At 40.0% G+C, this 13,645-nt stretch overlaps 1 protein-coding gene across 1 annotated transcript; it reads left to right on the plus strand.

The window, feature by feature from the left end:
• The first annotated feature begins 4,545 nt into the window (after nt 1–4,545).
• LOC118424978 (OTU domain-containing protein DDB_G0284757-like) lies at nt 4,546–13,215 on the plus strand. Its single transcript, XM_035833790.1, has 4 exons — nt 4,546–4,729; nt 6,689–6,939; nt 12,468–12,735; nt 13,205–13,215. The coding sequence occupies exons 1-4, from the start codon at nt 4,546–4,548 to the stop codon at nt 13,213–13,215; spliced, it is 714 nt and encodes a 237-aa protein (XP_035689683.1).
• Nucleotides 13,216–13,645: the final 430 nt, after the last annotated feature.

Raw genomic sequence — 13,645 nt, forward strand, 5'->3', positions numbered from 1 at the left:
CTTGACTATCTGCTGTTCTTTGCTTGAAACATGACTGAGGACCCCCTTAGCAAACGGCCTTAGCAACAGTTTTGCTAATGATTCTGAAAGAAATGACGTAAAAAAACACATTTCTGCATCTGTTAAATGTTAAACATTTTAACACTATTCCTTGTACTTCTACTGATGTAATCAGAGCAAAAGACTACAGAAAAGTAAGTTCTTTGTATCAGTTTTGCTGTGGAGTACGATCTGAAACCTCCTTTACAACAGCCTTAGCAACAGCCTTAGCAACGATATTGTCACTATCAGCTGGCAGATGTGTCATTCTTCACACATTCATATCTCCGGATTTCATTGACGAATTTCGATCATTTAAAGTTTAATATGCAGGGAATGATATGGACGGTAAGTCTAACTCATCAGGCAAGGCGCCATAGGTAATGTGAATAAATGAACGATAGTGGAAAATAAAGTATATATTTTTCACCAGAAAATCGTCAAAAAATCTGATTTTAGGCGGTCATAATTTTGTGTTGAATCACAAAACCGAAAATCTAAAAATATTTTTATGATCCTCTTAACAGGTTCTACTAGCATGTGAATTTTCATTGAAAAATATTGATGTTTAATATTTTGCCCCTCCCCCTTGTTTAAGACACGAAATTTCCAGATCATTTAGGTGGTGATAGGTTTGAAGGCTGATAGCCGGTAGAAAGCTACCATACCAGAATGGCTATCACGTCAAAATATATGCCACAGGCCTTCTACTATTCAAAAATAGCAAGGAGAATTTGCCACCTCGGAGGTACCAATTTTTCCTCTGGCCCATGGACTACAAGCCCAAAACATAACCTTAGCCATTCTGGCAATCTCAATATCCTTTTTGTTCACAACAGTCACTTTGTGCGGTGTAGTAACCGAAAAAACTAAGTCGATCTATCTTAAAAACTACAGACAGACAGTCAGTGACAGCGACACCCGCAGCCTCTACAATTCCGACTGATGCAGAAATAAGACAGCGGGTCCGGTCTATCAGTTACAGCGACACTGGCGAGGTTAGTATAATAAATAGCGTTACTAAAATGCAAGTAGCACCACGTGATACCGTAGTACCGACTAGAATTTTAAAGGCGGTTTGGAATGGGTTGGCTGGGGGTTGGGAGTAAGTCGGTAGTAGTCATTACTACTAACTTAAATCGGGTATGATAGGGAGACAAATTTGACTCCCGGCAACCATACCATGACCACTGCTGGCTTCCAACTGCTTCCCTACCAGCCCATGACTCAACCAGAACGTGTGACAATCACCCCGACCTCCACCCGACCTAAATGCAACCAAAACAAAAGTTCGTAGACCTCAGGCCTGCATGAAATATATTGGGTGTCTGTAGACCTATTGTGTATTTTTTTTCCTTTTTGTCTGCGGTACGTGGTTGGAAAAGTAAGCTTTTTACCGTGTTGGTGAGCGGACCCAAACATACACCTCTTACTCTCTTCCATCTTTCTCAGTTACATATGTGACAAATTTGAAAGTCCTATCACGGAATGCAGTGGATTTATCAACTTTCCTCATTAATCATGCAAATTAGCTGTTAATTTGCATACTTAGTATATCATTACGTAAGTTTTTACTTAGGCTATCTACATACTAAAAATCATGACGATCCGTCAACACGTTCATATTTTGCCATTGATTATGCAAATGAGGTCATCATCTGCATAATTAATATGTATTGATATTTCTTTCTTTCTCAGCTACAAATGTGACAAGTTTGAAAGTCCTATAAAGGAATGCAGTGGATTTACAAACTTTCCTCTTTAATTATGCAAATTAGCTGTCGATTTGCATAATTAGAATTCCATCATGTAAGTCTTCCCTTTGGCTATCTACATACCAAAAATCATGACGATCCGTCAACACGTTTATGTTTTCTCATTAATTACGCAAATGAGACCGTCATTTGCATAATCAATTTGCCTTCATATTTCTCTCTTTCTCATCTATATATGTGACAAGTTTGAAAGTCCTATCATGGAATGCAGTGGATTTATAAACTTTCCTAATTGATTATGCAAATTAGCTGCTGATTTGCATAATTAGTATTCCATTATGTACATTGTTACTTGGGCTATCTACATACCAAAAATCATGACGATCCATCAACACGTTCTCGAGTTATTCTCGTCCAAAGGAAAGTCCAAAGGAAATCGGCGACTGCAGTTCCAAGAAGCCGCTAGGGGGTCCAAACTTACAGCACTTACTCTCTGCCCCAAGGGCTATCTACCACTCAAAAATCACAACCAAAGCATGTGCAGAACACGAGATATTAAAGATTGAGGTTCTGCTGCAGTACCTTAGCAAGCCACTAGGGGACCCATTATGGAACTTGACCTTCGTTTTCCCGACCCCTATCCACCTACCAAATATCATTGGGATCCATCCAAGGCTTCTCGAGTTATGCTCTTAACACACATACACACAGACCCACAAGCCCAAAACATAACCTTAGCCATTCTGGCAAAGGTAACCAATTCAGCACCGATATATCATCTGGCAGGTGCTGTAGCATCATCTGGCAGGAGCAGAAGCATCATCTGGCAGCAGCAGCAGCTGGCACAAACAGGGGATACAAAGTAACCCAATACATTGAAGGTGACCTACATGTAGGCCTCTACTAACCAGATGACCGTTACACAAGTAAACTAAGACCTATCAATCAACCCAAACCCTGGACCATCACCTGTTTTCACTGCCTCAACCAAGAAAAAAACAGCATCATGCCTACAGTGTCAAGTTCATGCACTAGGAGGCCCAAAATCAAACCTGACCACCAGGACACGAGCACCAATTCATGTAACAAATAGCAACACAATGGCACCTTGCGTTCCGGAGATACAGCGCACGCCCCGTGCCCGCACAAAAGGTAACCTGGAATGTCAAGTTCAAGCACCAAGGGCGCCAAAATCAAATTTGAGAATTATTCAGCCACCGCCGACACATGTGCCAAATATCATCGCGCCCGCACCAACCGTTCAGAAGATATAACTCCGGAAATACCCCTCCCGGACACAAAATTCGACCTGCCGTGTCAAGTTCAAACGCGACCAGGTCCAAAGTCAATCCTAGGCAACAGGCAACAACTCCCCACTCATGCACCAAAAATCTTCGCAATGGCGCGTATCGTTCCGGACACACAGCGCCAAAAGTGCCCCCAAAACACAAAAAATGCCACCTTCAATGTCAAGGTCAAGCACCAGGAGGCCCAGGATCACACCTGAGTGGCAGGCTACCACCCCCAACCCACGTACCAGAAATCATTGTGCTCGCACCATCCGTTCTCGAGATACAGCGCCCTACATCCCCAGCTACCAAAAATTCCCACGCCCATGAAAACCATACCTGCATACATACAGGTAACAAGGTAATCTACCGGATGAGCTACTTGTGCTTATGATACATGTAGTGTGGTCTAAAACTGGTCAGACTAGTCACAATATATATTGGTTTGGCTAGTGGACGGGGGCGTGGTTGCCAATGTGTAACAAGGCAGAAATCTACACGATGAGACACAAATTAGGAATTACTTCGATGTACATAAGGCCATGTTGATTTGATTATATGGATGACATCCTCTGGGAACTCCAAAACTGATGCGAGCGAGCGAATAAAAAAAAAGTTTGGCAAAAAAAAAAGTTGCCTCCAGTATGAAATCAAAGTGGCCAGGAAGGTTGAACATAGGACTAAACACACATAGTATGGTATACCAACAGGTAGGTGTAGGGACCAGTACATTATACGGGTGCAAGACATTATTTTCTTCTTGGCATAATCCGAAAAAAACAGACCTGGAAATAAATCAGAGGAACAGGTTTCGCCAATTACAGAATGGACACACTATGTCGGCAGGCATTTGGGGTCTTACCGGGGGGCCAAGAAAGAATAAGAGTGAAGTCGAGTAGAGTTTATAGTCAATTGTTTCTACAGTCAAAGGTACAGAGACAGTTAGCCTTTATTACTTTTTGCCAGTTTTCCAGTGGGAGTCCAATAATCCACCAAACAGATTCCTTTGTAACAAAACTGACCAATTACTTTTGTTTTGAGCATTGCCAGTTCTCAAGTTTCCACAGACAATCAGGTCCAGGTTCAGATCCGGACCTGAAAATGATCCTCTGGACCTGAACGGGACCTGAATTTTCTGTACTGGTACCCACCCCTACCAACAGTAGATTTTGTTCTTTCTGTCCTTTCACATCTTATTCTTTGACTTTAGATTTATTTTGGCATTCTATAGCATTAGACTATGATTAGTTATCTGTTTTCTGATACTTTTTTTCAATCTACGGAATATTTTTGCTCATTTTACAGCTGCTTTGCACAATTTATTGTGTGGTCAAAAACTTTTTTTTTTTGGAAACGGCCGAAAATTGGTGCGAGCGCGGATGTCATCCATATAATCAAATCAACATGGCCTAATCAAAAAAAAAATTCAAATTTCCAGTGTTTGCCATAAGAGGACTTTAAGATATGTAATATGGGCGTTTCATTTTACACAGGTTGCCATAATGGACAGAAGGATTCACTACAACACCACTATGCGGTTCGACTTCAACACGATGCAGCTGATCTTCTACTGCGAGGCCTTGGACATCGGGACCGGCACGTCCGACAACTCCGGTAAACGCGAGAGTCGCCAGGGGGCAGCAGAGCACGCGATCGAACACCTGCTTAAACGGCTGAGGGAAAACGGTATTGTTCTAGGACTTTTCTATGTACTAACTAAGTTTGCTTGCAATATCAATTTGGGCTTGCAAGATTGTGATACTTACTTGCGTATGCAATCAGAAACTAGCTGTTGTTTGCATAGTGTACAGAACGTACCTGTTGAAATATCAGTCAACCGATTATTTCATGTCGCAAATTTTTCATTGCTCTGATATGTTAAGTACTGATACCCTTCGTGCAGCCGCCTGACTTCAATGTCACATCACGGAAATAGCAGCAGACAGATTCATTCCGTGAATAATGCTGACGGAGTCAGGACATTGTCTCGCGTAATTTTGTCAAGCTTGTGATGATGTGATTACATGTTAAACATATAACGTTATTTACCTTAAGACAATAACGACTGGACTGCAGAAAGATAGTAGGGAGTCAAGTGCACTACACATTATTCTCAATACAGACCTGCCGGATTAAAGTAATGATGTACTAAACAGTAAAACAATATCCTGTAATACATTAGGCGAAAATCGATCTGAAGACAAGTCTTCGAGCTCTAAATGACCGTCGTGAGTGAGACGTCCGGTGTTCTCACGATCATCCTGCGATTGTTAGGCATCGCCGGCGATTTTCAGGGGTCGTACGATGGTCGACATTCGATTGATAGTCGTGCGTCCATCCAGCACAGACCCAGTTATTAATCATCAAGCGCAAATCGGATGGCGAACGCCCGTCAGTCGGGCGACGTTCGGGCGACGTTTTCCCGACTTCCGTTTGTTTACAAATATTGAATTTCTGAGAATGTGAGGGTAGTTCTGACATTGTGGCCCCTGTGGCAGTATATAGGCTGGCTTTGTGACACAATTTCTTTTCTTTCGTCATTTCTAGCATGCCCGCGCATTCCATTAATTGGTTTAAAAAATTAAGACAACATTAAGACAAGAAACAACATATATTGATATCTTGCCTTTCTGTGAGGAACGTTTTGTGTTACTTTGTCCGCGTGCAAGAGGTCATGGAAGGTTCATTATCATAGATTTATTCAGAGATGATCGCACGAGCCTCGCTTATATGTGACGGGAACAGTTTTTGGGCGAAAAGTACGCAAGACCGTCTTAAGATCTTAAAATCAGCCGACCTTCCTGCGATCGCGAAGTACGTCCGAAGATCGTATATAATGTGAGGGGGGTATAAAGAGTCTGATTGTAACTTTTATCGCTTATTACCATTTATTGATTTAACGGAATCGACTACTCAAATTAAAGGCGATTTCTGATAATTGTTTTATACTAGTAGGAACAAGGTATTTAAACTGTAGTGCGAATTTAAACTGTTGATATATGTAACTTTTAACTCGTTGTAAGTAAAAAGTACATATATTTCTGTTGCATGTCTGCAAGGACAGGTTTTACTGGAATAAACCATTCGTTCAATCATTCAACATGTTTAGAAAGCTATTCAACTCAGACCGTGTTGTATGAAACATGTACGGTGAAATTCCAAGCACTTTGGCAATTTATTTACTGCAGGGATTCTCCTACGTTCTGAGGAGGATGACCCAAAAAGATCGAGTATATCATCAGGGCAGACGACAGAAGAGACTTTGGGTGAGAAGACATACATACACAGTCTAGGTAGGCTACATGTATGCATACATGTACATGTAGCCTACCTAGCATTTTTCTGCGTTTAGCGGCAACAGTTCGATATATTCGGTTGATTGACATATAGCAAATGGTTATTTTTGAACGAAGACGAAATTCTTCAATGTACCTCTTATGAAGCATATTCAAAAGTAATCGTTGACTTAAAGTCTTTGGACAGGAATTAACAATATGGCTCAGTCTAACAGCGCATCATTTGTAGCATTGGGTATCAAATTATAAAAGCGTTTTAGATGTAAGATACCGATTTGCAATACACCGTTAGAACACACAATACACAATACACACAATACACACAATATGAGACATATTGTCACTTCAGGTGACTTTGAGAAGTTGAAGCACCTGCTAACGGAGGTGAGAGTAGAAGACGACTCCCGTACTGACACCTACAACAGACTGGCCAGGCACGTGGCAGAGTCAGGGCTGACCTTCCGGGCTGAGGTGCCGAAGGACGGAAACTGCATGTTTCATGCCGTGTCTGATCAACTCTTCCGTACAGAGGGGAGACGAATTAGCCACGGGGAGCTGCGCAAGCAAGTTGTTGACTTCTTGAGGCAGAATCCACATAATGTAAGTAAATGTTGTCAATATTTGTAACAGGTATTTAAACAGTTATACCCCTGTCACATTATTCATGGTCTTCGGGCGTATCGATGGAAGATCGGCCATATTTAAGATCGACAGTGGGTTTCGCGTATTTTTCACCTGAAAACCGCCCCTGTCACATACTCTGTACCTTGCACAATTGTTGTGCAATAAAGTTATTATCATAAGCGAGGCTCGGGCGATTGCCGCAGAATCGTCGTCTAAATGTTGTCAATATTTGTAACAGGTATAATACGAACATAGCATGTCTTTACTAGGTTAGCAACAGTTTAACAAGTATCGGGAGATGTTTCTCCGAAGTCAGTTTTATTGACGATATGCACAAATTTATATACTGTAATCGGTTCTTTGAAAGTTATTCATCCAAAATCGACAAAATAAAAGTTCGGAGACCTCACACCTCCGTGAAATATTTAAAGCCTTTAGCTTTGAACATTTGTTGTTTCATCTTTTGGCATTGATTATACAAATGATGCCTGTACTTAATTAGCACAATTTGTTTTATTATCTCCATAAGAAATAGAGATGTTGTTTAGGGTGTGACTGTGTGTTTCTGGATTTTTGTAGTCTGCATGACGTCAGATTACGAGGATATTTGGTATGAAGGTAGGTGTTAGGAACACAAAAGTCAAGGTCGGTTTTGGGCCCCATGGCGTGTGACCTTGGTACTGCAGCCGAACCATGTTTCCATCTTATGACCTGAACGCACTATGATTTTGACTTTTTTGGTGGCAGCTAGCTCGAGATGTACGGAGTAGTATAGGTTTTGGGACATCTTGCAGAGGGAACTACAGGGACATTTTTGTCATAATCTCTCCAAGGGGAATGACTGATCAAAGGAAGGACGGATTTCCGTGATATGTAGTATACAGTTAGCTTAGAGAGAGATGTACACAATGAAGCTCAAGTTATGCAAATTGGGACTTAATTTGCATAAGCATTTATGAAAATATCTATTTGTAATGTCGTCCATTACTTGACTTTCAAAATACATGTAAGGTATGTAGTATATGACAGGGGGAACATTAACAGATACGAGTAATGCAAGTTCCTGACTTGCATAATCAATGCAAAAGTGCCATAGTTCTTCTCAGTGGTAAATGCTTGCACTGTCGACATTGTGTGTAAGTTAGTTAAAGGATTGATATGAACGTCACAGATGTAATCAAAGGAAATGATGGTAGAAAACTATTGATTAAGTTAAAAGATCTTACAATTCTTAATGTTTATGTACCAACTGAAAAGAAGGAGCAACAAACCTTCCTTACCACTCTAAGGGATTGGATTAATGACAACAATGTCGATAATCTGATTGCTGGAGGTGACTTTAATATGATAAATAACACAGCTATGGATAGGAAAAGTAAACAATCTCTGGCGCCTAGCGCAGGTGAAAAATAACTAATTAGATTTAAAAGACAGCTAAAACTCGCGGATATCTGGCGGGAGCGCCACCCCCAGGTGAGGCAGTTCACCTGGAGGCGGAAGAACCCAGACTTAATTTCAAGTAGAATAGACTTTTGGGTCATTCAGAAGTCAATTATTGATTCTGTTGTGAAATGTGACATACGCTGTTCTATAAAAACTGATCATCAAGCGATATATTAAAAGTTATTACTGACAGACTTTGCTAGAGGACCCGGAGTGTGGCGTTTCAATACTTCACACCTTTCAGATGATTGTTAATGGTGTTAAGTCCACTCTTATTGATGTCGTTAAAGAGTTCAAAGACAATAATGTATCGAAACAAATGCTCTGGGAAGGCTGCAAAAAAAGATTAAGGACTTTACGGATAAGTTCTCTAGACAAAAAGCATTCCAACTGAATAACGACCTTGTGCGCTTGGAAACTCAGCTAACAGAACTTGAAGAGAGAATAGATGAGACTTTAGATAAAGATGTTCTTGATGTATATGCACAGGTTAAGTCAAAAGTAGAAACCATCTATGAATATAAAGCAAAAGGGGCACAAGTAAGATCTAGAGAACAATGGATCGAAAAAGGGGAAAAATCCAACAAATATTTCCTATCTCTTGAGAGCTCCCGTTCAAAACAAAACACCATTACTAGATTAAAGCATGAGAACAGAGAGGAAACAAATCCGTTTGAAATTTTAGATTTGGAGGCAGCTTTCTATAAAAATCTTTATTGTTGTGATAGTCCTGCTACTGACGAACAAATCGACACGTTTCTTGAGTCGGTTGATGTACTCTCTCTTTCGGATGAGGACAGACTTCTGCTTGATGATCCTATAACAAAAAACGAATGTTTTTTAGCTTTAAAATACGTACATGAAGCAAAATGAAGCTCCCAGAACTGACGGCATACCAGCCGAATTCTACCTGAAATTCTGGAAAGAAATAGGAGACCTGGTCTTCGAATCCTTGAAAGAAGGGATAGAAAATAAACGCCTTTCAGTAACACAGAAGAGAACCTTATTAAAACTTATTTATAAAAAGGGTGATAAGACTGACTTATCCAATTGGAGACCAATAAGTTTGCTGAATACTGATTTTAACTAGCAAAATGACTGCAGGACTTTCTTCCAAAATTGATATCCGAGGATCAAACCGCCTACATTAAGTCCAGATTTATTGGAAAAAATGTGAGACATACACAGGACGTTATTTACTACTCCACTTTTTACAACATACCTGCTGCAGTCGTCTGGCTAGACTTTGAAAAAGCCTTTGATTCGAATTTTATGCTTAAAGTTTAGACAAGTTTGGGTTTGGACCCACATTTACCTCCATAGTTAAGACCATGCATACTGACATAGAGAGTTGTATCATAAATGCTGGTTGGAAATCTGCTTATTTCAAACTGCAGCGAGGAATCAGACAGGGATGTCCTCTGTCAGCCCTATTATTCAACCTGGTAGTTGAAATTCTTGCTACTAAAATTCAACAAACGCGCACAGTCAAGGGTATTAATGTCGAGATTAATGATAATATGTTTGAACTAAAGATAAGTCAAGTGGCAGACGATACAACGCTTGTCCTTTACAATGATGATTCTATAAGAAATCCCTTACAGATTGTAGATGACTTTAGTAATGTGGCTGGACCTACACTAAATCGTAGAAAGTGTGAAGCTATGTAGATTGGGGCCAATCGAGGACGAAGAGACACTCCCTTCGGAATCGACTGGCCAAATAGACCCATTAAATCCCTTGGAATTTACTATGGTTTGTCAGAGGACGAGTGTGAGACTTTGAATTGGGAAAAAAAGTTATAGATAGATAACTTGGAAAATATGCTTCTAAAATGGCTAAGTCGCAAATTAACCCTTTACGGTAAAGTACTGATGATAAAAACATTAGCTATCTCCCAAATATATAATATGTCCATGATCTCAACACCTGACTGGGCCTTAAAACGTATTGAGAAAGCATGTTTCTCTCTTCTATGGAACCGCAAACCGGACAAAATAAAAAGATATGTGCTGTATTCAAATTACCAAAAAGGAGGGTTAAAAATGGTTGATATATATTCAAAACGCAGTAGCCTACAGGCTGTGTGGGTTAAAAGACTAATGCATTCGGCACTCGATGACACTAAAGAGCGCCACTGGCATCTTGTACCATTACACTTTATTAATCATTTCGGAAAAGATTTCCTTCTCTTCCGCTTCAACTTTTGTAAAGGAGGAGATGCTCTTTCTCTGAGAGTGCTCCCACCTTCCTATAGACAGGTAGTTCTGACCTGGTACGAACTTGGAGGGGGAAAACAGACTTTGTAAGACAAAGACAAGAAATAATTTGGTGTAACAAAAACTACAAGTTTAATAACAGCACATTGTTCTTTGAAAACTGGATCATTTTTAGGAGCGGATTTATATATGTAAATGACTTATGTGAAAACTCTGAATATGTAGCAGCATCTGAAAGCTAAGAGACAGAAGCAACTGGATGAGTGAATTTATGCAGGTCTATAGCTGGACTGATGAAAACGATTGTACTGGTCGCGAAACATCATATGGCACTTGTGTATGGTTCAATTCCAGCAAGATTTCACTTGGAAAATGTTGTAAGACCTACTGCCCAAGCATATTGGGATTCTGTAACCCCTAATCTTGATTGGAAAGCTATCTGGGAGTCCCAGACATGTTATATCAGATACAACAAGCTCCGCGAATTTAATTTCAAATTGCTCCATAAAATACTTCCTTGCAGGTACCTCCTAAACAAGTGGAAAATAAGAGATACGTCTGGAAATGTATACAGTCCTTTTTGTGATATTTGCAATAAGCTGGAAAACTATGAACACATGTTTTTAGAATGCACTAGACTAAGGAAATTTTGGGGTAGAATAAATAACACTGAGGACAATCAATCTGTTGATAATGTATTGTTGGAATATAACAAATGTAGCATTACTTTGCTGACTATCGCCAAGTATTCAATTTATGTTTCATGGCTACGATGGAAAGATAACCCGAGACAATTACTACTTGACGATGTACACAATACCTTTGTGTCCCTATGCTCCCTGTACAGAGCTGACATAAAATAAAGTACCGTGGCGGACACGGAAAAGTTAAAAAAAAAAGTTAGTTAAAGGATTGCATAAAAAAGCACAAATTTTGTAGATGTGGAAGTCATTTGCATAGTCAGGATATTTTGGAGGCTTCGAACCCTGGTCTTTTTAACCCAAAATACAGATATACAGTATGTGTAGTCCTTTCGCTTGGCAGAATTCCACATTTTATTATAAATCATACAAATGACTTGCACATTTACATAATTCGTACATCTATTTTACTAACTTACACATATCACATGTATGTAATCCCCACTATTTACCACTATGGAATTATGTCACTTTCACATTAATCATGCAAGTTAGACTCTTATTTGCATGATTATTAGTATCTGTTTGTACTTCACTTACCATTCATATGCATTGCGTGTATGAAAGCCTTTTTTTTGAAAACACTATGGATTTACACTGTGGAATTACAGATTTTCCTTATCTGCCATGTAAATTAAATCCTGATTGGCATAGTTGTCATGTCATTGTCAACATCTCTGCCTAAACTCTATGAATACCGAATATAATGGGGATTCGTCGTTCCTTTCTTCTGAGTTTTCCTTAATGAAATATTTTACAAAAACGCCCCTGTAGTTTCAGAGAAAGCTGACAGGGGACCCAAACCTTCACCATTTCGTCCTTGCATCAAACACTATCTGGGACAAAGAATGAAGGCATGTTCAGGACAAAAGATACAAAAACCGGAAGTTCTGCTTTAGTACCAATGTTACACATCAGGTATTGACCTTCGCCTTTTCAACCCTTATCCACATACCAAATATCATTACAATCCATCCAAAAGTTATGCTGACCAAAAATATCCGGAAACACTAACATACGGACACACCTAAACGATACCGCTATTTTTTTTACGAAGGTAACACTTCTACACGCAGATAGATTTTACCTAACCGTAGTATGCAGTCATAATGCTGATGCTGATGTTGTATTTAATTTCCAGGCCAATGGTGACCATCTCAGTGACTTCGTCCCAGATCAAAACTGGGAAAGCTACCTGGACACCATGTCACATGATGGGACGTGGGGAGACCACATCGTCCTACAGGCCATGGCGGACATGTTTGGTCATGACGTCAGCATCGTGTCCAGTGTAGAGGCGGAGAACTACGTCACCATCCTGACACCAAGTACCGGGACTGTGGGCAGGAGAGAACCTCCTCTGTTACTGGGGCATTATGCCGAGAACCACTATGCAAGTCTTGGTTCTGGTAAGTTGTATTTTTGTGTATGTAACTCAATGATGATGATATATGTAACCTAATGCATCCTTATACATGTACCTCATTCATGGCAAAGACATATTTGGGAAATTTCTATACAAATTACAATATCATGACAAATATTCCAATCAGTCAAGGAGATTAGGAAATAGAGACAATGGCATTGTGTTAAGAATTCCCAATAAATCAAAAGTTCTGAATTGAATTCTGAACCGTTTGATACATTGTAAAAGATACCTGTCACATAATATGCCAAACTGTTTGTAAATTCATCATCATAAGGACATTATTCCAGAGGGGTCCCTGAAAACATCTCAAAACAGAAATACTAACATGAAGATCCATTCTTACATTTTACGAAGAGCAATGCAAGTATTATACAAGTAGCTTACAAAAGCTTCAAGGCTAAAAATCTTATTCTAAGGCCAAGGATTTTATCTATTTTCTAAAACCTTAGCTGGGTCATGAAGCAACATAACCAGTAGCTCATAACAGCCAAGAAGCTGTAATCACCCAGACCTTTGCCTAGAATAGTACTTCAGCTGATTCAATATAAATATATTGGAGTGAACACAACGATCTAGGAATGCGCTAAGAAACAAAACCATTGTATAACTAACTAATTGATGGGCTATTCCTTCCATGCAGAATTCAGCAGTGTCCCGGTGGAAATACAACTGCGTGGTCCTCGTATGCAGAAGCTTTACTCTGATGCCTGCCGCCGAGGCACCGGTCGGGTACACAGCTTACGTGCGCTCGTGGTTGGTAAGTTCGAATCTGGGAAGACCTGTCTCGTCAAAAGGCTGACAGGAGAAGAGCCTGTGGAGAATGAGCAGATAACAGACGGTATCGAGATTTCACCAAGTGTGAACACGCAGACTTGGCGGAAGGCAACAGG

This window comes from Branchiostoma floridae, chromosome 10, assembly GCF_000003815.2.
Source record: "Branchiostoma floridae strain S238N-H82 chromosome 10, Bfl_VNyyK, whole genome shotgun sequence".
NCBI lineage: Eukaryota > Metazoa > Chordata > Leptocardii > Amphioxiformes > Branchiostomatidae > Branchiostoma > Branchiostoma floridae.